The sequence below is a fragment of the Protopterus annectens genome, chromosome 16.part0 (genome assembly GCF_019279795.1).
Source record: "Protopterus annectens isolate FY-2018-M chromosome 16.part0, PAN1.0, whole genome shotgun sequence".
In the NCBI taxonomy this organism is placed as follows: domain Eukaryota; kingdom Metazoa; phylum Chordata; order Ceratodontiformes; family Protopteridae; genus Protopterus; species Protopterus annectens.
This window is the reverse complement of record NC_056750.1, coordinates 599,027,999-599,053,975: the sequence shown is the minus strand read 5'-3', so window position 1 is coordinate 599,053,975 and position 25,977 is coordinate 599,027,999. Positions and strand designations below refer to the sequence as shown.

General features: G+C 43.5%; 1 protein-coding gene across 4 annotated transcripts in view; it reads right to left on the bottom strand.

The window, feature by feature from the left end:
• Positions 1–13,958: 13,958 nt before the first annotated feature.
• The window catches only part of LOC122790444 (breast cancer anti-estrogen resistance protein 1-like), an 829,901-nt gene continuing 817,882 nt past the window's right edge, over positions 13,959–25,977 (bottom strand). For all 4 annotated transcript variants that reach the window (XM_044057980.1, XM_044057978.1, XM_044057979.1 and 1 more), the window contains one exon: positions 13,959–15,142. In XM_044057980.1, the coding sequence (XP_043913915.1) occupies positions 14,699–15,142 (444 nt within the window). In that variant the 3' untranslated portion in view covers positions 13,959–14,698. The remainder of the gene's footprint in view (positions 15,143–25,977) is intronic.

Here is a 25,977-nt window from a genome sequence, read left to right as displayed (position 1 = left end):
CTAAGAAAGAGATCTCAGAGTTAGGATATGCAAGTCTGTTTTTTCAGTGATTTGATCTCAACATCCTGGGATTCAGCAATGCGGATCCCAAAATTTTAAATGGCTAACCAATTACTCTGATGGAAGCAGAAACTTTACTTTACATGTAGGGTCATAACTGCAAAGACGTCCTCAGAAAAAAAAAACTCTTCAAAACTAGCTCCTTGAACAGACTCTTGGACAGCAAAAGCAGGAGAAACAATTATTTTTTTTTTGGCTACATGGGGTAATATAGCTCTGGCTTTCTGTCTCAAAAATCTAATTCTGTCGCACTGAATATATGGCCATGAAGGAAATGTGCAGTAAAAATGCAGCACTCCAGCATCTTCTGCATAGACTGGGTGATCGCTCTGTCAAGGGGAATGTGTCTATGTAGAGGCAAAAAGGTCTCCTGATGTATAGTCCAATTTCAAAAACACTCTGAAAAGTACACCTCACCATCACCGTAGTTGAGTATTTAGATCACTGCCATATGTGTGTAGTTAGCCAAAGGCAAGCATCCACTCTTATGGTCTGACTTCCTGAATTTTTGTGGATGTCTGCAGCAGCCAGACTCCTCCTTAGCTCAAGAAGTCAGTCTGATATTTGACTAAAAGAAGAAGCAATCCAAGCCATTTTGCAGTTCTCTTTTTGCCAAAAATAACTGCTAGAATTCCTATTGGCTCAGTCTGTAAATACTTTGAGAACCTACATCTAGAAAGATAAAGTACAGTTGTGTACACTTACCATAAATGTAGATGCTCGAGTGAATTCACTGTTGCATTTATCACGCTTGGGTTATCTGTCTGCAGGTAGCCCTCAGTTGGTCCGAATACCAGAGACTTAGTATTTCTGTGTCAGATGCTGTTGCTCCAGGAATGACATCAGGTCGTCAGGGTTTTAAAAACGGGCAGCCGATGCCATTACATCAGTTTTTCTTGCCCCAAATGTCAGGAGCCCCCCCAAATAGGAAGCTAGTCTATGGTGGGGAAAACATCACCAGTAAAAAGTAAATACCAATACCCCCAAGAAGGGGTTAGTAGTAGTAGCCATAGAGAGAAAACAGAGACAGAAAACCAGGGGGCTGGAGGGAGGGAAACCAGGACTGCAACAGTGAATACACTCGAACATCTACACTTATGGCAAGTGTACACAACTGTACTATGTTCTTCGTGTTGCACTGTTGCAGTTATCACACTTGGGTGGATTCCCAAAGCTGAAGAAGGGTGAAGATAGTCAAGAAGATTGAGGGCTGGCTAGTATGGCTTGCAGGACTGCTGTAGCAAAACCTGCCCTGGATTTCGAAAGGATAGGCAGGTGGTAATGCTTGGTGAAGGTGGGTACTGAACTCCAGGTCACAGCCCCCCTGAAAAATGCTGTAGAGGTAGATGTCGCACTAGTGGAATGTGTTCTGACCCCCTGAGGGGTTGGTTTCCCATGGTGCTTGTAGCAGAAATGGATGCAGTGTGCTATCCATTTGGAGATTGTTTGTTTTGAAATGGCCTTGCCCTCTACCCCTGCTGCAAAGCTGACTAGTAATTGGTCAGACTTTCTGAAGGGCTTAGTCTTATCAAGATAGAATGTGAGCTGTCTGTGGATGTCCAAGGATTGCAGGATCCTTTTCCCCTTTAATTTGAGGATTAGGGAAAAGAAGGTTGGCAAATGGATGGATTGAGAGTCACACTGGACACCACTTTAGGCATAAAGGAAGGGTCATTCCTGGGGGAAACTCTGTCAGCATGGAAAAGATTGAAGGGTTCCACAGCCATAAGTGCTTGTAGCTCAGACACTCTTCTAGCTGAAGTGATGGCCAGAAGCAAGGCTGTTTTCCAAGACAAGAATTTTAACTCTGCTGATGCAGCAGGTTCGAAGGGGGGAAGCGTGACTTTTTCCAGTACAAAGTTAATGTCCCAAGCAGGGGTGGGTGCTCTCCTTAGTGGCCTTAAGTTGTTTGACCCTCTCAAGAACAGTTTGATAACAGGGTGCAAGAAGAGAGGTGGCTCAGTGTTGTAATGAGCAGAAATGGCTGAGGCATGCATCTTAATGGTGGAGAAGGACAGGCCTTTGTGGAGTAAATCTGCTATGTAATCCAGGATTAGAGGCAGAGAGGGCAGTGTTGTGTCCTCTCCTTTAGACTGAATCTATGAGCAGAACCTTTTCCACTTATCAGCATAGGATTTTCTTGTACTTGGTCTTCTGGCTTCAAGAATGACGTCCAGCACCTGTTTGCTTAAGGTTGCTGGGGAAGAATTCAAGGAATAAGCCAGGCTACAAGATCTAGGGTTTGCAGTTGTGGATGAAAAATCTGTCCCTCCTGCTGAGAGAGCAGGGTTGGATTCTGGTTTAGGTGGCACCACTGTCAGGTTGCGCAGGAGTGGGTACCAGTGCTGGCATGGCCAGTCCGGGGCAATCAGAATTGTCCTTGGTCTGTCCTGTTTTATCTTGAGTAATATTCTTGAGAGGAGGGGGAAGGCATAGATTGAAAGATTTTTCCCACTGAAAAGATAGGGCATCCACTTTCCAGGCCCTGCTGTGAGGTTTCCTGGTGCAGAATTTGCTGAGCTGGTGGTTGCAGGGGGAGGCAAAGAGATCCACCTCTGGGGTCCCCCATTTCTGAGTCAGAAGGTTGAAGGTGTTGGGCTCCAACTGCCACTCGTGTGGGTCTAGGAAATTTCTGCTTAAGTCGTCTGCCAGTAAGTTTTGTTTGCCTGGCAGGAATTGAGCTTGCAGATGGACTTGAATGTCCAAGGCCATGGCTAGCCTGCATAGTGTGCAGGAATCGGGTTCCCCCCTGCTTGTTGATGTACCACATAACTGTGGTGTTGTCTGTTTTTATTAGCAGTTGTCCTGGAGAGATTAGGGATCTAAAAGCTGTCAGCTAGTATCTCCTTTTGTTGATGTGCAGATGAATTTGACTTGGGCTCCAGTGGCCCTGAATACATTTTCCGTCCATGTGTGCCCCCCAGGCATAGTCTGATGCGTCTGTAGTTAGGGTCTGGGCGGCATGGGACTGAGTAAAAGGCAGTCCCTTGTTGTGGTTGCATGCTTCTGCCCATCAAAGGAACTGTCCTTAGGCAGGGTATGATAGAAATGATTGTTTCCAGGTCCTGTGAATGTTGGCACCAAAGACTTTTTAAGTACCATTGGAGTTTCCTCATATGCAGTCTTGCATATGGAATCAGTAGTATACATGAGGCCATGAACCCTAGAGGCTTGTAGTATTTTTCTTGCAGACAGCTGGGTTCTGGTGGCCATTTGTTTGAAGTAGTCTGTCAGATAAACTTGTTTTTCTGAAGTAAGGAATGCCACCTGAGAAGTTGTGTCCAAGCTTGCTCCCAGGAATACAATCTTTTGACTGGGTACCAGTTTTGATTTACTTTCGTTGATGGTGTACCCCCAGGAAGTGAGAATGTTTTTCACAAATATCAGGTGCTGCAGCAACAATTCCTGACTAACCGCCTGAATCAGGCAGTCGTCCAGCTACGGGTAAATTTGGATATTTCTCTGCCTGCAGTATGCAATGGCTGGAGCCAGGCAGTTTGTGAATACTCTGGGCGCAGGAGATGCGCCAAAGGGAAGTGCAGAGAACGGATAATGCATGGACCCAGCCCTGAAACATAGATACTTTCTGCATGATTCCCTTATGAGGATGTGCAGATAGGCTTCTTTTAAGTCTAGGGTGACTAACCAGGCATCCTTGGCTAGCATAGGAAGAAGCTGTTGCAGGGTAAGCATTTTAAATTTTGGTACCACCAGGAAGGTGTTGAGAATGGAAAGATCCAGGATTGGGCACCAAGAAGAGTCTGGAGTAGAAGCCTTGACCCCTCTGTTCTACTGGAACCGGCTGAATAGCTCTGATATTGAGCAGGAAAAGTACTTGGTTTTGAGCCTCTGCCCACTGGTTTAGAGGAAGGTCTGGAAACCCGCTTGGGGTTGGCAGTGAATGGAAATAAAATTTATACCCATGGGATACAATGTTGAGGACCCACCGGTCCTGAGTGATGGACATCCAGTTTTTTGCACGAAGGGCAAGTTTTCCTCCTAGGGGCACAAGCAATTGCGCAGGGCTGGGTAGTGGAGTAAAGAAGTCATTGTGAGCTTTTTCTGTAAGGCGGTGAATTACCACTCCCTGCTTTAGGGGTGGGGGCACTCCATTGCTTAGATCTCTGCATACCCTGAGACTGTAGTCTGGGTGGTCTGTTTACCCTGGGTCTGGTTTGAGAAGGCCTGGAGGGGGCCGGAAAGGACCAGTGTTTGGAAGGGCAATGCCTACTGAATCTTGGGGGTTGTACCTGTAAGAATTCTTTGACAGTCTGCATAGACTTAGCTTTTTCTTCCATCTTTTTAAGAACCTCTTCTGCTTTGGTGCCAAACAAACAGTCCTTATTCAAAGGTGCATCTAGTAACTTTGATTTGACATGGTCTGGCAAGGTCTGTTCCTTCAGCCAAGCATGTCTTCTCAGTACAGTGCCAGTGACTGCTGCCCAGCAAGATGCTTCTAGGGCATCAAAGCCATACTGCAAGGTATGCTTGCTGACTTGGGTTGCAGAGTGCAAAAGCTCCTGCAAGTCTTTATTTTCTGCACAGTCTGAAAAGGTTGCCACTTTTTGTTTAATAAGTTCCATAATATGTTGCTGGTACTTCAGCATGTGAAATTGACAACTCAATGCCCTAATAGCAAGAGTTCCAGAGGTACATACCTTCTTACCCAATCTGTCCAAAGCTCTGGAATCCCTGTCCGAAGGGGTGGAATTCTTGGCTGTAGTAGCCTTGATACCTTTAGGCCCCTGGAAAATTATCTCTGGGTCAGCAGTAGGATTCTTGAAAATAAATTTGTGAGTATCAGGTACTCTATAGTACCTGTCTGGTTTCCTAGGGGCAGGAGGTAAGTGTCAGGATTAAGACTGGATTCCATAAAGACATCATCCACAACATCCAGGACAGGGGGTATAGCTGAGGGCCTGTGTTGAGGCAACTCTAGAAATTCTCTGAGTCTCTTTTTGGACTGAGGGTAGTCTTGGCATTCTCAGTGGAAATGCTCTCTTAAGGTATGCAAGGTTTCACCAAAAGAAAAATCTTCTGGAGGGGAGGCAGAGGGAATGGATTCCTCTGCATCTGAATCCTCATAAGCAGATAAGAGCATGTCTTTATAATCAGAAATGTCAGAGTCAACGGACTCCTGCTCTGTAGAAGCTGAAGGGGACTGAACTCTTTGTCTCTTAGCAGGGGAAGGATGACTTCCCCTAATCAGCGCAATAAGGTCTTCAGCCATTCTAAGCATTTGTTTTTGTGGCATGGGAGCAGGTGCATGCGCTTTGGTTGTCGGTTTTCTAGGCGTAGTGCGTACTCTGGGCCTAAGAAACTCGGTAGTTTTGGTTAAAAAAGAAGTCGTCAGTTTGAGTTGAACACCGGTTGAACGAATAACTGCCTCAGAAGCCGGTGCCTGCACAGCGGCTCCGGACCCATCCAAGGTAGAGACATCCGCAGGTTCCACAGTCGAAGAAGAGTCTCGTGGCATACCAGACTCCAAAAGGGTCTAAGCAGAGGCCTGCGAATCCACTGAAGCGGGCATCAGGGGCTGCAAAAGCGCCTCACTGAGTACTGGTGGACTGGTGACTAGCTTAACGGAAGCGTCATCGGCAGTTTTGGGCCTATGCAGTCTGTCTCTGTCTTTCTCTTTACATTTTTTCAGAATATCGGTAGTCGGATGGCTTACAGAAGCCATTTCAAAATACGGAGATCAAGAGCGACAGAATTTAGTGACAAAGAGAGCCCGATGATAAATGGTCCGGGCGTTAAACAAGGCACAAAACTGACAGCGAGGAACGTCGTGGTCTGGGCCTAAACAGGTGATGCAGTAAGAATGAAAATCTCTGTGAGGTATTTGCTTTCCACAGGCAAGGCAATTGTCAACTTTTTCTGACATCAGTTAGAGCACGGAAAAAGGATCCCCAACAGGGTACTTAGCTTTGGAAGACTTCAGGATTATTCAATTCGTAAACGAAAATTCAGGCAGAAGCCGACCGGCACTTGCGAACTGCTTCTGCTTCGGGCTCCTCGGCGAGAAAGACTGATGTAATGGTGGCAGCTGCCTGTTTTTATACCCCTGATGAACTGACGTCAGTCCTGGAGCGACAGCATCCGACGCAGAAATACTAAGTCTCTGGTATTTGGGCCGACTAAGGGCTACCTGCAGGCAGATAACCCAAGTGTGATGACTGCAACAGTGAAACATGAAGAACATCAGTATGTTTGAAACGGGAACCTCCAAAAGGCCAGACTGGCTTTAGAGGGGTGTCCTAGTCCTATATGTCCAATACAGATATGTGTTCTCTCTTTAATTTCTTTGTATATATAAGAGGTGAAGTTCCACTTGCATCCCCTTCTCAATCTCTAAGTGCGAACAGAACATCTGAGGAGTAAAGGGGCAGGTGGGAGGAAGCCTACATTTCAGCAGTGGTCCATATACTCAAATATCGATTATTATGGTGAGCCGCACACACAACTAAACTTTGCTCATTGTACAGGGCATTACTGCAGTATAATTATCCATGGAAAGAGTTCTAAAGTTGTCAGGAGACTTAATCGAGAAGAGGCTGTCATACCCTACCCTGCTTCTGGTCTGCACATCCACCTTGTACTGCCTGAAAAACATGTGCATAGATGTCCAAGCATCCACTTCACAAATGCTTAGACCAGATACATACTTGAAGACGGCTGTTGTGGTGGCTACTACTCTGGTAGGGTACTTCCTTACTGGGTCTCTGAGATCTTCCAATGCTGTCTAACAAAGCATGATGAAGTTTGAACTTAGGGTTTGCTAGAAACAAACCTACCCTCTTTGACTGGAATGGGGAATATAAAACATCTGATCTGTCTGCCCGACTCCCTTCTTTCTTGAAATATAATAACTGAACTGTTTATGCACATCCAGCAAGTATAGCACCCTTTCCCCTTATTTTGCATGTTAGAATAGAAATCAGACAGTAGAATGGTTTGGCTGAGTTCCAAACTTGAAACATTAGACATGAAGGAAGGGGTAATTCTGAGAGTCAGCCTGTCCCCTCTGAAGACGTTTTATGCTCTTTACACATTAAGGCTGGTCATTCCAAGATTTTCCAATCTGAAGTGACAGTCACCAAAAACAAACTTTTGCAGGATAAAGACTTGAATGTCACTACGCTAAAGAACGTGATTCAAAAAGGGACAGAGTTAACTTTTCAATCATGAAATAAAGGTCCTATAGGTAGGTACTGATTTCCTATGGAGTTTTAAATGCAGCATCTCTTCCAGAACTGTTTCACAATCATGGGAAAACTGGGGTGGGTTTCAGGTGCAGTGTGTCAGAGACAAAGGAAAATATCTCTGAGAACAGCCACAGTAGGTGCTGTAGGACCTCAAGTTTATTGGCTTCTGTGAGAATTTCCCCTAGTGGATAATCACCAGTTAAATTTCTTACACCTGTATATTCAGGACCTTCTACCACTAGGTTTCCTACCCTCTTGGAGGAAATGGAGCATGTCTACTGAGAAGTGGTCCTTGAAGTGCATCAGACTGACCGAACTGAACCTAGGCTGAAGTACATCACTGTTCTATCATCCTGGATTAGAACAGTACCTTGCTGTGGAAGCAGAAGAGGACCCCTCACCTTGGACATCTGGTGCAATTGGGAGAATCACGATTGACTGGCTACAGAGTAGCTACTATCAGGTCTTGAATACTCAGATTTTCTGGAATATTCTTATGGCCAAAAAGAAAAAAAATGAGGAATTTTCTACAGTATTCTTAAAGATGAAAGGAAGACAGGAAATGCATACCGAGTCCTCCTATAGAAGGGATGTCAAAAGGCTCTCCCTTCCCTGGCTTTTTGCATTGAAATGTGGAGCAAAACTTTTTGCCAACTGGTAATTTCTTTCTGAAGCAAAGATTTCCATAAGTGAAATACCTCAATTTTGCATTAGAATAAAGAAAACATTGGGGCCCAGCTTCTACTGTTGACTGTTGAGTCTGGTATTGCTTAATCTGACAGCCACTGTACTTTGGGATGATGAGACACAACAAAGATGTAATCTCAGCTGGGACACTGCCAGCCTGAGGAGCTGGTTAAAGGGAGTTCTCTTTGCTGATTTATGTACCACATCACTACTGCACTGCCTGAATTGATTATTAAAGCCTCTGGCTGCAAAAATGGCCTGGATGCTCTTATGGGTAGGCTCAGTAACATCATCTTCTTCAGCATGGTACACATCATGGACTTGATTTGTACCTCCCTTGCATTTTAACTCTGTCAAATGCATCTCCCAGGTGATGTCGGAGACATCCATGCGAATGGTGTGCATTCACCTTGGAATCACCAATGGCATGATCTCATTGCACAATACCAGATTGCCCTTCCGTGAAAACTATTTCTTGATGGAGGGGGACTAGAGGTATCACCTGGTGTACAGAATGACAGTGCTGTTGCCAGATGTTCTTGAGGTAAATTTGTGTTATGTGGCTAGAGTGACCACATGTGATCTTTTTGTAAGGTCTGCAAAGCAAACCTTCAACAAGCCTTTGAGTAGATGCAGCTGGCACTTGCATGTGCCCAACACAGCCCCAAAGAAAATATCTTGACTTCTGTGGGACAATGTCAAACTTGGGCAGGTTCAGGGATAAAAAAACAGTTCGGTCAGACAGCATACGACACACTTCAGGAAACTGAATGGCCTCTGCGGAAAAAGCTTAGATGAGACAGTAATCCAAGAAAGTGTACATATGTATAACCCTGTACTCTTAAATGAGAAAATACCGGGGTCAGGCAGGCAACTTATAAATTTATGATTATATGAAAGGCCAAAGGGCAGAGAAGTAAACTTGTAATGGCCCTCCCCTACCAAGAACCTGTGGTATTGGCTGGGATTATTGTTGGTGGATCTGTGGAAATGGGCATTCTTCATATCCAAATTAACTCAACAGTGTATTAGAATCAGAAGTGGTAAAAGCAACTGGAAGGGTTGTTAATTTAAACATGTTCTTAAGGGTGAACAAGTTAAACTCTGACAAATTCGAAATGGGTCACCATGAGCCACCTTTCTTTGGTAGCAAAGAACAGAGTACAAAAATCTTTTACTTCAGAAGGATTCTCTCCCAATTCCACAAGAGAAAAAAGGGATTAGGACAGGCTGGACCAGCTGGTCCTGGCCTGGGGAATCATAAAGCATTTCAATAAATTCCACCCTGTGTCCTTCTGACATGATTTCTTATTCATTTGTTAGTAGTCATACAGAACACCCAGTTCTCCTTGAAAAGCTAAAGCCTACCCTTCAGTAGGCAAAAAAAAAAAAAGAATTGGGAAGGTGTCTGGGAGCACAGTCAGCACTGGTAGTCGCTTGCTTAATGGAAAGGGATATATGTTCTTTTCTGGTTGCCGAGGTGGTTAGAAAATCCTTCTATGTGGCCCACCTAATCACAAACGGGTTTGCATCTAGAACAAAAGAGTTTATTGTGCCCCTCTACTCATTACTCATCAGACCCATCATACAGTACAACGCCCCATTTGGGATGTACCTTACAAGACACATGCAACAGCTGGAAAGACCACAAAAGTACCTCACCAAGAGATTACTGGCCTCAAACAGATGCCCTATGCAGCCCGACTAAATAAACTCCAGCTGTACTCGGTTGCATACCGCTTACTCAGAGGTGATCTCTGCCCGACATACAAGGCTCCGTCCAACCCAGAACTGATGGACATGCTCCACCTAAAAAAAACAAATCCCCGAGAGCCACATGCTCTAGGGATCTAAACCGCACCACAAAGATAAATAGGACATAGTGGAGGGATAGATTCCTGTCCCAGAGACTCACCATGCTTTGGAACAGGACTCCAGTCTACATTAGGCAGAGCCCCTTACTAACACTCTTCAAGAGAAACCTTGATGAGTGGATGGAAACAGAAAATGTACCCCAGGGATCATTGCAGTGGCTCTGCTAGACAGAGGCACAGGGAAGTAATGGCTCTACTGGACAGAAGCACAGGGAACTAATCTAAGGGGGCGGAGAAAGCCAACACATTCCGGCTAAGCTTATTAAGATGCCCTCGGGCAGATGGCCTAGTACTTATCTATGAACCTATGGTTTGTTTCTCCTCATATGTCCTTCTACCTAAACTGTCTGTTTTAGTCTGGTTCCTACAGAAGACTCACTATTTTCTGAGGTAACCAAAGTTGTACCATGGGGCAGGTGTACTATTTCATTGACCCTGTTGTATTACTCTTTTCCTCCACATTTTATGAAAACCTCTAGGGAAGGTGTGTAAAACATCAGACTTTTATCTTGAGAAGTCCAACAACTGCCTTTTTACATCCTCTGGCATGGTTTTCAAACTTTGCCAAGTTTAATCCTCTGACCGGTCACCAGATATATCCCCTACAAATCTTTTGTAATCATGACTGGGGTGGATGGCTGTAAGGCCAAAAGTCCAGTATTTGGTTGCCAGCATGAGTTCATTAGATACCCACAATGACAAACCCTTCTGGGGGGCTTTCTTCAGTAGTTTTTTTCATCAGGCTGATCTCTTGCATCTCATGAAGAGTTACTGTAGGCATGTGTTTAGATTTACATAACTCAAGGGAAGCAACTGAAATCCTCATAGGACAGAACCTGCCACAGATACCTGGGAAATGACATCTGACCTAGACATTTCAAACTCCTTAATGGACGCCTGTGCAACAGCTTCAGATGCAATCTCACTATCTGCCTCCACTCCAAAGAGATTAGACAGAAGTGGATCAAGCAAATACTGGGCATGGGATCAGAGGTGCATAAAGCAAAACCTCATTGGGTCCACCATCCTCAGGACTTGGCTAACTTGCAAGTTCCTTTATGACCATTTTTTTAACAGCTCAATATTCCTACATTTCTGCTCTTCAGTTGGACTCTTTCTAGGCCATTAGCCTCTAAGGAAAATCTCTCCCTGCTTTCTGTAGATGTCTGCAGCAAGGCTTCAGACTTTTTCTGGTCTACACAGGCCTCCAGGAGTACCTTTGTTGAACCTGTGCTGTGTTCAAAAAAGAAAACCTGATGTTCCCTCCCCAGTAAAAGGGCAGTGCAAATGAAGTATTTGGTGGAATTCGCCTTCGGTAAACAAACTTTATTTGTAAAGTTTTTCAGAACAATGTGGACTACAAAATGCTAATCAAAAATTTTCATCCAAAACTTATTTACCTAATTATAAACATTTCTAAACAGTGTAGTTATCACCATTACTCAACAGAAAACCCTGCCTTGTGGTGCAATGGGATAAAGCCAAGATTACACTCTAAACAACCTGTTTTTAACTAGCAGCATGGGCATTGGAGGGACTGGATGGGGGAAGATGGGAGTGAGTGGTCAATGCTGGTTTGCCCATCCTACAGGGTGGGAGGCAGCTTGACTTGCTGCACTGGTGGCATCTGCATGAATGCAAGTGTATTGCCCTTGCAAGAAAAGACTAGCATGTCTGACATTGCAAGCAGTGTGCCACTTGGAAGGATGTAAATGTGTGTAAGTGCACATGCACCACACCCATGGCAGCTATAGCACAGCTTGCAGACTGCAGGGGGGATAAGACAATCCACAAAATGTGCTCATTAGCCTACTCCTCAACACCTGACTCTTACCTCCACTGGGGAATTAATGTACTGGAGAGCTCTCACTCCACTGGAGGAATGAATGGGTAAATTGGGTGCATGAAGGGGAGGAAATGGGCAAACCCTGTGGCAAAAAAAAAATCAAATGATACAGCTCTACTGCTCCCTGTGCTTGAGATGATATGCACCATAAGGGAAAAGCATGCATCACTCAGAATGCTGGTGCTGTCCACTGCTACTGAAAAGCACCAAGTTGTACCTCCTAATTTGTTAACAGACAGCAATCAAGCACAGACTACATCCACACCCATAATTAAGGAAAACAGGAGAGAGCAGACTGACTGCTGCTCAAGCCACTCCCATCCCAACCCCGCTTGACCTGAAAGTCAAATTTGGGTTGCTGTAAGAAAAATCAGAGTCTCTTAATCCTGTGTCAATAGCGGCTGACATGTATGGTGCTACTGCTAATATAGGCTGCTGCTACTACTTCTTAGCAAAATATCACAGCTTTATATTATCACCCAGCATTTAGCACGCATAATAAATAACGAGAAAGGCATGTTAAAGGGGACGTTGCCACCCTAAAAAACATAAAATGTGCAAGTACATTTGAAATGGAAATTAACTGCAAGGATATTCTGCATGTTTTAACCATACACAGTAACAAAAATGCTCAGGACAGGGATCTGAATATTCATTAATGGGTCATGGGGACAGAAGTACTTATCTTAAAATGCAAAGCATGACCTTAGCTGACAATCTGAATTAGCACAACTAGGTAGGCAACCATAAAAATGACATTATCCTCACATATGGAAAACATGGTTGAATCTGTGCAAACTACTACCTCCAAACAGAAAAGTACCCATCTTAAAAACACCAAAGATAAAAAGAAGAAATGTGTTCCAGCAGTAGTATGAACTAAAAGAAGTCTAAAGTAAAAAATATGTTTTGATAACTTCAAAACCTCAAATTAACATCACTGAAACTGCTAAGTGAACATAATTAAGTCTTACAATACGAGTATACAATCACCCTTCCATCTGCACTACACAAAGTTAATATAAATTATCCACTCCCCCAAAATACTTATGTAAAAACTAGCCAGTGGTACAATGCCAGGAGTACTTGCATCAAATGATCATTCTCATAACTGTTCAGGTACCTACTAGTTACTCAGAGGGGCACTGAATTGCAAGGGTTAGTCTGCATGTAAAGTGACAGTGGTAGGGTAACCCAATAGTATATGTCTCATAATTAGCAATGATTCGTATTGCAGCTGTAAGTAGAACATGTGACTTTGAATTCCATCTGTTCTAGTACTTTTTTTCTTTAAAAAGATGTCTGTTGAAAGCTGAATACATTATGATTATGTATCTAACATGATGGGTCTCAAATAATTCCCAAATCCTACACTCCCCAACCTGTCACTGCTTTATTTTTTTAAGTACCGCTTACTAGCAAAGTTGCTTTACACTGTTTTAGGAGATCAAAAGTGCCTGTTGGTAACGGTGTACAAGGGTGTTTGAATGTTAATGTGTAAGCAACTTCCCTGACTTCAGATTAAGGCTTTCTATACTGCTCTAATCCACTCCAAAAAAAAAAAAAAAAAGAGGGAAAAAACAGCACAACACCACAGATGCTCTCACGGCCAGGCTCAGTAACATCTCCTTTTGTGCAGTGTGAATTTATACGGACGTCATAAACATTTTACTTACGAAATCACATGAGGCATGGGTCTTCAACATCAAGTAGACAGACTGCCACACAGCAAATGAAACTTCAATTCCTTATTTGATATCCACTTTATCCTATCCAGGGTCATGGGGTGGTAGAGCTTATTTTGTCAACAAACAGACATAATGCACAGAACAAGTACTGGATGAATACCACTCCATCATACAATTTCTACCAAAAATGCTCAAAAATGAGTCATAGAATTACAGAAAAATAATTTAACACCAACAACTGCTGTTATTAAATTATTTCCATCACATGATATCCATACACTCTAGCTTACACATATACACATACAGACAACACACATACACCTATGGGCAAGTCAGTGAGTCAACAATTCACCTACTGGCATTTCACAGGATTGCTGGAGGAAATTAAATCTCCTGATGAAAACTCACATGGCCACAGGGAAAGCGTGAATACTCCACACAAGAAGCACCCCAGGCCAAGAAATGAATTACACAAACAAGTGCTATGAGACAGCAATTCTAATCACTCTCTGTCCTAAAAGACTTCAAATAGAATATGGTCAAGTTAAAAAAAATATGCAACTGTTGCAGCACTGTTATGAAATACGAGCAATTCATATAGATTAAAACAAAGTCCTTTTTACAATAATATAAGGTACTGGAAATGTATTTTTTCATGCTTGTAGGCAACCTGGTACAACCCAGGCACCCAAAGTAAGTAGCATGTACTTGTGCTAGGGTTACATTTCAGCAAGAATGTACTAGAAGCTGCTTTACAATTTAGTTTTTTTTTCAGTCTGTGGGTTGCTGTAGACATAACTTATCTCTCATTTCACAATCAAAACATATCAAAAGTCTGCATCCGTTCAAAAAAAAAAAAAATAGATTTTTTTACTTAGTAAAAATTGAGCAAATATTTCTATTGAAGCCTTATAGCAGGTCCTCTTCAAGTCTAAAAATCATCTGAGATGTTCTGCTGACTCTGTACTGTCTGCTAATACTTCCCTTTGAAGTTATGTAGAAATAGGCAGCCATTTGTCTACAGAAGATTCCATATATATGTTGCCAATGCTACAATCCGCTTGCTTTAGCTTTTTGCTGTAAACACTAGAGAAGGCAAAAGCTCAGAATAATATTAGGCAGATATGTACTCAGTCCCTTTTACATGGCTTCAAGTATACCTTTCAGTTGCAGCAAAATGCAAAAAGCTGGCTAAATGAAGCATACAGAAATATCTGCAAAGCAAAATAAAATATGTCCCTTCCATAAAGGTCAGCACATTCTAACTTGCAACTTTTTAAAGTAAAAGATGTCAGAAAGGAAAGGAAATAAGAACTAAAATTCCACAAGAACTGCATATCACAAAGTGGTCATCTGTCCCAAGACACTGGAGAATTGATAAGCCTGATGGGATAGCTCAGTCACTCTGTCAACCATTTCTTGTATTGCTGGAACGGATGGGTAATGAAGGGCAGCTCCTTTGGTAGCCAGCACAACAGCTTTCAGGGCCTGGCACAAACAGTTTCCAGCATTTGTAACCCTAGCACGCACCACCTGTGAAGTGGCAAGTCGTGAAAGGCTGTCCCCTATAAAGACCAGCTTGTGAGCTGTGACAATGACATATTTTCCATGTGAGACAAAAATCTTGGGTGGACGGTTTTCCTGGATGGAAGCAAAGAAGCAGTCTGTTGCGTCGATTAGGGTAGCGTAATGCAGTTGGCATTGCTGAGCATAGAACTGTAGAAGTTGTCGGTCTTCAGCTGTAAGATCACTTGGACACTTAGAAGCCTCTTCATCTTTTGTCTAAAAATTGTAAAAACATAACACAGTTAAAGACATTTGTGTATTAGTTTCCCCACCTTTCTCTCCCCTTCTTTCATCTCACGGACTGCAATACTCAATTATAAATAGGTCAACAGTTTCTAGCCTTATTTAAGTAGAAAAGTACAGTTTTGTACCTACCATAAATGTAGATGTCCGAACTGGATAGCATCTGCAGTCATAACAACTGGGTTGTCCTGTCGTCAGGCAGCCCTTCGGTCGGCCGGATTCCAAAGTCCGGGTCCGGCTTCGGCTGATGTCGCACTTCACCCGACGTCATCTCTGCTGGTCTTGGGGTATAAAGGCATCAGCCGACGCCATTTTCCTCAGTGTTTCTTGCCCCAGATGCCAGTTGCCCTCTTGGAAGGCTAAATTTTGGGTAAATGCCAATGTTTCCAAAAAGATAGAAGGCAAACACAAAACATAAGCATGTATGTACATATATACAAACAAATACACCATAAGAGACTTCCCCCCACCAGCTAGCTATTAGGAGGGTAAATACCCTAGGAGTACCACAGAGGGAAGGAGGAGGGTACTCCTGACTGCAGATGCTATCCAGTTCGGACATCTACATTTATGGTAGGTACAAAACTGTACTATGTCCTTCATGGAAGCATCTGCAGTCATAACAACTGGGTAGAATACCATAGCCAACTAGGCGAGGAGGAAGAATAGATTATGGTGTGGTTAGGATCCCTTGCAGTACAGCAGTGGCAAACCCTGCTCGGGATCTGGAATACAGAGGTAAATTATAATGCTTGGCAAATGTATGCACGGAGGTCCAAGTAGCCACCTCAATAATGTCCTTGGTTGCCACTCCTCGTAAGAAGGCTGTGGTAGTGGCTGTTGCCCTTGTAGAATGAGGCCTTATGTTCTGTGGAATTGGTTTTCCATGGAAGGAGTAACAGAATCGTATGCAATTTCCTATCCATTTGGAGATTGTCTGTTTGGAAATAGCTTTTCCTTCCCTTCCTGTTGCATAGGCTACAAAAAGCTGGTCAGTTTTTCTGTTACTTTTGTTCTGTCCAGGTAGTAGCGTAGCTGTCTATGTACATCCAAGGTATGCAGCATTCTTTCCCTCTGTTTTGTGGGTTGGGAAGAAGGTAGGTAGGTGGATTGCCTGGTTTAAAGACACTCTGGATACCACCTTAGGCATAAATGTAGGATTAGTCCTCATGGACACTCTATCTTGGTGAAAGATTAGGAAGGGTTGTACTGCCATTAGGGCCTGAAGTTCAGAAACCCTCCTTGCTGAGGTTATTGCCAGTAGGAAAGCAGTTTTCCACGATAGATGCTGCAGGTCTGCTGTTGCTGCTGGTTCAAAAGGTGCATGTGTCAACTTTTCTAGCACAAAGTTCAAATCCCAAGCTGGCAATGGTGGTTTCCTAGGAGGTTTTACATTCTTGATCCCTCTGAGGAACTGCCTGAGTAAAGGATGTGAAAAGACAGGTGGATCAAAGCTGTATTCTGCTGAAATAGCTGATGCATGTATCTTGATGGAGGAATAGGACAGGCCTGTATGTAGAAGCTCTGCCAAATACTCCAGAATGTTAGCAATATCTATATTCGACACATCTTTTCCTCTTTCAGCACTCCAAATGACAAACCTTTTCCATTTTCCTGCATAGTTGCTTCTTGTTGAAGGTCTGCGGGCTTCAAGGATAATGTCTTTAACCCTTTGGCAAAGTTCTGGATTTGTTGCTGCTATGTGATGTTCCATGCAGTCAGTTGCAACGTTTTTAGGTTTGGATGCATGATGCTGTAGTTGTTCTGAGTTAACATCAAAGGCATCAGGGGTATTGACCACATTTTGTCCCGAGACATGCTCCTCAGCAATGGGTACTAGTGTTGTCTTGGCCAGTTTGGAGCTATCAGGGTTATCCTTGGACGTTCCTCCTTGATTTTTAGTAATACCTTGTGTATCAAAGGAAGAGGTGGGAATGCATATGCTGTCAGACCTTTCCAGCTGAAGGAGAGCAAATCCACTTTCCATGCAAGTGGGTGGAATGTCCTTGTGCAGAATTTTTTGAGCTGGTGATTGAGAGGGGAAGCGAATAGATCTATCTGTGGCATTCCCCATTTCTTTGAGATGGTCTTGAAGATGTCCGGGTGTAGCATCCATTCGTGAGCATCCAAGGTGGTTCTGCTTAACATGTCTGCTAGAGTATTCTCCTTTCCCGGTACAAATATTGCCTGTAACTGGATGTTGTAGCTGAGTGCCAGGTTCCAAAGGTCCAAAGTCATTCTGCATAGGGGTATGAATGAGTGCCTCCCTGTTTGTTGATGTACCACATGACTGTGGTGTTGTCTGTCCTTATCATCAAATGGCCTTCTTTGAGAAATGGTCTGAATTTTTGGATTGCCAGTTTTACTGCCAGCATTTCTTTTAGGTTGATGTGCAGGTGAAGCTGGTCCTGCGTCCACAATCCTTGTACGCATTTGTCCAGCATGTGAGCCCCCCATCCTAGGTCTGAGGCGTCTGTTGTGATGGTTTGGCTTGCTTGATAGTTGTGAAAGGGTAGGCCTGGGTTTGACTGGCATGCTTGAGCCCACCATAGGAACTCCTGTTTTAGGCATGGGATTAGTGGGATTTCTGCTTCTAGGCTGTGCCTGTGTTGTGACCATAAATTCTTTAGGTACCACTGTAGTTTTCTCATATGTAGTCTGGCATGTGGAACCAAGATTATGCATGATGCCATGAAGCCCAAGGCCTGCAGAACTTTTCTTGCTGTTAGCTTGTTCTGTCTTGTTAGTGCCAAGAAGTAAAGAGGAGATCTTTTTGTTTTTCTGCAGTTAGGAATGCCATTTGCTTTACTGTGTCCAATTCCGCGCCCAAGAATGTCCTTGTTTGGGATGGCATCAGCCTTGACTTTTGTAAATTGACTGTGTATCCCAGTGCTTGTAGCAAGTAAATGACCCTTTGTAAATCTGTTGTCAGCTTGCTTTTGTTGTCCCCTTGTAGCAGGCAGTCGTCCAGGTATGGATAAATTTGGATTCCCTGTAGTCTGCAGTGGGCGATTACTGATGCCAGGCATTTTGTGAATACTCTGGGTGCAGTAGATAAGCCAAAGGGCAATGCTGAGAATTGATAGTGCTCTGATCCTGCAAGAAATCTGAGGTATCTTCTGCAAATTGGTCGAATGGGGACGTGCAGGTATGCCTCCTTGAGATCTAGAGTTACCAGCCAACACTCCTTGCCCAGCATGGGAAGAAGTTGCTGTAGGGTCAGCATTTTGAATTTTGGGACAATGATGTATGTATTTAAGGTGGACAGGTCGAGAATAGGTCTCCAACTTTTTCCTTTCTTGGAACTAGGAATAGTCTGGAGTAGAATCCTTTGCCTTGTTCTGTTCTTGGTACTCTTTCCACAGCTCTCATCTTTGTTAATTGCATTATCTGCTGTAGAGCTTCTGTTTTTTGATTTGGAGGCAGGTTTGGCATTCCTCTTTTGACTGGTAAAGTGTGGAAGTGGAACCGGTAACCTTGGTCTATGGTTTGCAAAATCCACTTGTCTTTTGTGATGTAGTGCCAGTTCTTGGAAAATAAGGTTAATTTTCCGCCTAATGGTGCTGCTATTTGCTCCCTGGTAGGTGGAGTTAGGATCAAGTCACTGTGATTGTGCTGTTGTAGTGGTAGTGGCTGTGCCTGTGCCTCTGTTATTACCTTGCCACTGTCGTCCTCTGTAGGCACCCCCTCTGGATTGATTTCTGCCTCTGGAACGTCTATTCCTGCCCCTTTGGGATCTAGTGGAGTCAGGAAAGGACCAATTTTTGGCAGGCCAGTTCCTGCTAAACCTTGGGGGCTGAACCTGCAAGAAATCTTTAACCGTTTGTACAGATTTTGCCTTTTCTTCCATTTTCTTCATTACCTGCTGGGCAGGTGTACCAAACAAACTGGCCTTATCCATAGGAGCATCTAATAACTTAGCTTTAACATGATCCGGTAAGACCTGTTCCTTCAGCCATGCATGTCTTCTTATCACTGTGCCAGTCATGGCTGATCTAAATGAAGCCTCCAGTGGATCATAGCCACATTTTAAAGAATGGTTACTAACCTGTTGGATGTTATTTACCATTTCTAGTACATATTTCTTATCTATAGAGTCATCAGAGGATAGCTTTTTAGTTAACTGATCAAGCATAAACTCTTGGTATTGTATCATGTGAAACTGACAGTTTAAAGCTCTAGCTGAGAGAGTAGCTGAGGTGTAAACTTTTTTGCCCCATCTGTCTAAAGACCTGGCTTCCCTTTCAGAAGGAATAGGGATTTTTGCTGTGGTCGAGGCTACTGCCTTAGGCCCCTGGGATATTGTTTCGGGGTCTGCAAGTGGGGCCTTGTATAGGTGATGGTGAGTGTCTGGTACCCTGTAAAATCTATCTGGTTTGGCAGGGGCTGGAGGTAAGGAATCTGGTGCAGTGCAGACATCATTAAATGCATCGTCCACAACAGAGAGGACAGGAGGTATAGCTAAGGGCCTGTGTTGTGGAAGGTGTAGAAAAGTCCTAAGTCTTTTTCTGGAATCTGAGAAATCCTGTTCCTGCCATTGGAATTGTTCTCGCATGGCATGTAAGGTTTCCCCAAAGGAGAATTCTACTGGTGGAGAAGCAGATGGAATGGATTCTTCAGCATCTGAGTCTTCATAATTGGAGAAAGGAGCCTCTGGCTGGTCTGTAATATCTGAGTCATCCGCAGAGTCATCAGAGGACACAGGCTCGGGGGGCTCTGCTCTAGGTCTCTTTCTGGGGCTGAGAGGCCCTGTCTGGGTGAGATTGAGATCCCTAATTAAAGATATTAAATCTTCTGCCAGAGTAAGCATTTGTGAACTAGAAGTGGGCCTGGTTGAGGGGTTTAACAGGCACTGATTTAGTAGATTTGGCTGCTTTAGCCCTGGCAAAGGCCTTAATAGACATGGCTGCAGGAGGCCTAGCAGCACCACATGCTGGGGTAGAGACATCCAAAGGGATGGTGTCTGATAAGTCACTAGTAACCACTGTTGTAGGTAAAATTTCTGAGGCCGATTCAAGTAAGGTAGCAGGAACCTCAGTAGTAGTCATTGATTCAGCTGTACTTTGATCAGTTTTCTCGGTTTCGGCGAAACTGAGACACTCATGTTTGCTTAACCATGGTTTCGGCCGAAACCGTGGACCGCGAGTGTCGGTCTTTTCTTTGCGTTTTTAACAATTTGGGTAGTCGGAGGATCCGACGGCATAATGTACGCAAAATCTGAGCCGAAAAACTGTTCAGCAAACTCCGACCGACGCCTAAGCATTCGTCGGTTGAAAGAGGCACAGGCCGAACAGGCTGCTACGTCGTGGTCTGGGCCTAAACAAGGCAAACAGTAAGAGTGGAAATCTTTATGAGGTATTTGTTTCCCACAAGTTAAACAGTTATTGACTTTTTCTGACATCGGCTGAGGCAAGAAAGGGTCCCCAACGGGGTACTTAGCTTTTAGAAGTCTTCGAAGTAGTATTCGGTAGTAGTAATCTCTGGATCTGACCGACCAGCACTTGCAAACAGCTTCTGCTTCGGGTGCCACGCGGCAAGAAAGACTGAGGAAAATGGCGTCGGCTGATGCCTTTATACCCGAAGACCAGCAGAGATGACGTCGGGTGAAGTGTGACATCAGCCGAAGCCGGACCCGGACTTTGGAATCCGGCCGACCGAAGGGCTGCCTGACGACAGGACAACCCAGTTGTTATGACTGCAGATGCATCCATGAAGGACATCGGTGCTAGCAGAACCTATCTCATTCTACAGAAATCTGAATTAAAGGTTATTTCACCCAGCCTGGCTCTGTAGCATACAAGGATACAGCCCCGACTTTGACCCAGATGACCAGAATTCAAGTAACAGCTCAGATTCTGGACCAACTGGACAGGGGAGAATGGGAGTGAGTGATCAAAACTACATCAACTATCCTGGAGAAAGGGAGTGGAAGTCGGGTTTGCCGGCTGCCACCAAGTAAACAGGTTTGAAAAGCACAGAACAGGTGAAGAACAAGGATGTGAGTTTGGCATAACTAAGCCAGTAATGATTATCCTCATTAGCTGTGTGCAGAAGGAAATGCTTGCATGGGGAGGGCACTGTGGGTTTCCACAGTGACACAGGTGCTCATGTCGGCCACAGAGATGCATTTAGGCTTAAAGCAAAATCTTTGATGGCTACGTTGATGAAGCTTCCTGCAATCAACTCTTGCTCCATTAGGGAACAAACAGCTCAGCTGACTGCAGGAGGGTTGATTGATGGCAAGCAGTCAGGATTAAAATGACACAGGGGGAAGGTTATTTCACTCTACAATACTGTAATATATTACTTATGGATTTTAAATACTGTTTCCAGTCAATCTAACTGTCTCACTCTCACATGCTGACAAGTCAGAAGTCATGAAATGCAGACAAAATATGATAAAACACACACAAATGAGAAACAACTTATGATTTTGATATGAACTAGATGAATACAAAAGAAATAAAAAAATAAATCCTTTCATTCAAGGGTACTGTTAAAGCAAATTCTACTTTCCATGTACAACTTATTTTCAGCAGTGCAATTTATAGAATGTTGCACAAACTTCACTCTAACTTTGACTGCAGTGAAGTGACATGGAATGTAAAGTCTTACAAATAACTAAGCAGCCAAACAAAAACTGGGAAAATGACATAAGACAAAAGGCCACAAAAACATGTTTTCTGCTGTTACAGGGTACAGTACAGATGTACAGTCCCTTAAACTCTCGGAATGCTTGTGGCCACTATAACATTAAAATGGGGGTTGCCCCTTAAAAGGTTCTACAACATTTAGGACTTGGAGTTAAAGAAACTTTAAAATAATGAAGTGACAGATAACATGATGGAAGCTTGTTGTGGTATTAAACTCCTAAATAGAGTCTGTAAAGATAGCACTGACGTACTTTTTTAATTTTATTTTTTTATAACAGGAAGACTACTGATGCTGTCTTTGGGAGAAGTTGTTTCAGTTTATAAATCTTTAGCATGTGTCACAAAGAGGTGTCATGAGAGTCTGAAAGCTCAGATAAGTGAAGGAAAAAATGTTAACTGGAGTATTTCCTACTGCAGTAGGTGGTGCTGCGGTAGCGTTGTCGCCTCACAGTAAGACGTCCTGTTCGATTCTCAGCTAGAGCGTCTTCTGTGTGGAGACATGCATGAATGGGAGTACCTTCGTTGAAGGTTGTGCGTCAGGGCCGGCAACTCGGCATGTAAAAATCTACTGCCAATCATTAGCAGACCGGAGTAACGCTGTGGCGACCCCTAACCGGGAAAAGCCAAAAGACACAACAATGGTACTGTTTACTCAACCTGTAGACTATAATCTGAAATGGAAAGTACAACAGGTCTGACAAAGTTCCACAACATTTACTGGTCTGGGGGTGGATCTTGTACTCTGTATGCATGTTCTAACTGGGCACATTCATATAATGCATGATGTGCTTCCTTTTGTTTTGGTAGACAGGAAAAATGACCGTTTTACTTTTTTTTTCTCTCACATGTACTGACAGCAATCATAGCCGGCCTTAGGCATAGGCCAACTAGGTGGCTGCCAAGGGCGCCACTCTAGCAGGGGTGCTTTTCCAGTATTTATTTGATGTACGTAGACCAGGATGGGGGCACCGGGTAGTGTGGTGGTGGACACTGTGGAGCTGTTTTGCCTAGGGCACCAGTTGACCTAAGGCCGCTCCTGACAGCAATCAAGCCGTTTGAGCTTCCTGTTTATTAAGCTGAACTGCAAGCAACTTGAGTGCCTTTTTTAAATGCTGAACTGAAAGCTGTTTGAATTTTTCTACTTGCCAAGAATTCATATTAACCTCTGAATCCCTGTAAACCACGTGTTAGATGATTTAAAGTAAACAGAGTTGTACTACATCTGCAATTCCTGGAAGTTGGGCCATGGTGGTGCAGTGGTTATTGTTGTTGCCTCACAGCAAGAGGTTCTCCGGTTTGATTCTCGGCTGGAGTGCCTTCTGTGTGGAGTCTGCATGTCCTCCCCATGGTCGAGTGAATTTAAAGACATGCAGGTAGGTGTGCGCATGTGTGGGTTGGGTGTGGCTTCATTGAAGGTTGGGCGCCGGGCTGGCAACTCGACACCGTAAAAATTCACTGCCAATCATTAGCGGACCAGAGTTCCGCTGTGGTGACCCCTAAATGGGAAAAGCCAAGACAGTTTTACTAGCATCAACACATATGATACAGATGATGGGTACTAGTTAACTCAAGTTCCCCTGGCCTAGAGTGTTTGCATCTGCAAATATATGCTGCAGAAACTAGACTCCCCTTTTACATCTTGTGAATTATGCATAGTAAATTGGAAAGAACTATTACTGAAATACACTGTAAACAGCAACATTGAAAAGACAACAGAGGTCCTATTCCAAAGCACTCGACACAATTCAACAAAGCATGCAACACAATATGATTGATTAATATTAAAGTAACAGAAAAATGTAACAAAACATTGTTGCTCATCCAGAAAGTACTGCTATTACGCCAGTAAAAAGAGCATACAAAAGAAACACAAGTTATGCCTTGGCATAATGACAGACCTGTATAAGAAATGGCTCCATCCTCAGTAAAAGGCAGGACTCCATGTTACAGGCGCTAGCACTGCTCAACACCTGAAACATGCATCATCAGTCAATAACTCCTAGGGTTTTCCAGCTCGTCACTTTGTTGAATAACTTGTGAATGTGCTCTCAGACATATAAATTAAGTAAAAACAAGAACAGGCAGATAAGACATATCAGGAGAAACAACAATGAGAAGACAAAAGTGCTGGTCAGTACCCACTGTGGACAAAAAGAGGGACAGGGAACTAACAGTCTGCCCCCATGCCCATGTAGGGAGATGGGTGGGTGGGGAAATGTTACTGAGGACAGACCTACTTCTTACTGATCTATTGTTATGGTAAGAGATAGCTTTCATATACAAGAATTTGACCATTTTCAGTAATATGTACGACTAAGTCCACAGCCAAGTGTCTTAGTGGGTCCAGCTAAACATATTTTGAAATATAGTAGCCTCAAGAAGAAGAGTGCCCTGGAAGCTAGGTCTAATTTGCAGTGCTTAGTAAATGTATGAGACTTGGTTGCAGCTGCAAAGATAATCATCTACTGATGTATGTCTAAAGAAGGCCACGGCTGCAGCTATCCATATGGAAGAATGCAATTCGGAATCAGATGGCAAGTCCCACTCAGCTGAAATGTAAAACAGCTTCATACACTCATTGATCTACCAACAGAGGGTGACTTTGGATAACTTATTTTCCTCTGGGGTGCAAAAGATAAGAAAAAAATGGTTAGTCCTTTTGGAGTCTGTTTCTACCAATATAAAACCTGAAAATCCAATTCACATCCACACAAAGCAGGCTATACTTTACTTCGTTTTGGTAGATAGGAAAACCATTAGTTAATGACCTGTTTTAGACTGGATTGTGCTGTAACTTTTGGCACGAATGAGGGGTTCATATGCAGTGTCAACCTATCCTTGTGAAAAGATGAAATAAGACAGTTTAACAAATAGAGCTTGCAGTTCACATATCCTTCTGCCTGAGGTAATAGCCATTAGGAAGAAGGTTTCCTAGGACAGAATATTTGAGAACAGCCAAATCTGCAGGTACAAAGTGGACTTTTGTTAGTTTCTTGAGGACAAAATAGAGGTCCCACGGAGGCAATGGGTCACAAAATGGCTGGACTTATCAGGAGGTGCCTTTAAGGAATGTTTTGCTTGCTTCATAGTCCAACAGAGAAGGGAGGTGTGGACCTGGCTGAAAGTTCAGTATACCAGCCAGGTGCATTTTTAAGGAAGGATTTGATCAAATTATATGGTTATGCACCACTGAACTCAATGAAAAGGCGTCTGTCCTGGCTGGATACTCAGGTTTACTGGCTATATTTAAAACTGGAGTTACTGGTAATGGACCATCAGCTAGGGTTCACACTTCTTGAAATCTCTGAATGGCCCTCTGCCAGTCTTCCACATTCTTAGCTAAAAATTCAGTGCATCTCTGCTGGATCTCTGTGAGGCAGCTGAGTAGGGTTTGCTTGTTTTATTTACTCACCTGCTAAGCAGCCGCACACTCACAGAACATGGTCCATCCTGAATGACAAGAATGTGTGTTACAAACACTAAGACTGCTTGGTGCCTGCAGCTTTCCCAGATGTTCTCCTCTTCTTTTCCATTAGTTTCATTCAGGTGTAAAGAACAATACTCAAATTCTTTGATAAAAGTCGTGTGCGACCTTGTCATCAGAATTCATTTTTTCTGGCATTACGGCGATTTTCTAGTGAAATCTTTACTGCTGTTTATAACCTTTTCAATTGTTATGGTGCAATTTAAACACTTGTCTTCCTCAAGTGTCACAGCACAGGATTTGTGTCCTATTTCCCTCATCTCAAAGCATGCAAAAGCCTGTACCTGGGAGCACTGGATCACTCCCAGTGATGTCCATTCCAAGTGCATGCTATGCTTGGGTAAAAAGCACAATTTTTGGCATGTATGACATGCTGCAACTTTAATTGTGCCACTATCTACTGGTACAAGAACAAAATTTTCATTGTACAAAAAAAAATCCTTTGTTGCCAGGGCTTGCATACTAGCACACGAGTCCGACACTGAACCTGGGCTTTCATGGCTCATCTGTTCTCCTTGGTTCAAGAAGGCCAAACATAAGCTGAGACTCTTAGATAAGAAAAGTGCAGTTGTGTACACTTACCATAAATGTAGATGTTCGAGTGTATTCACTGTTGCAGTCATCACATTTGGGTTATCTGCTTGCAGTAGCTCTCAGTCGACCTGATTATC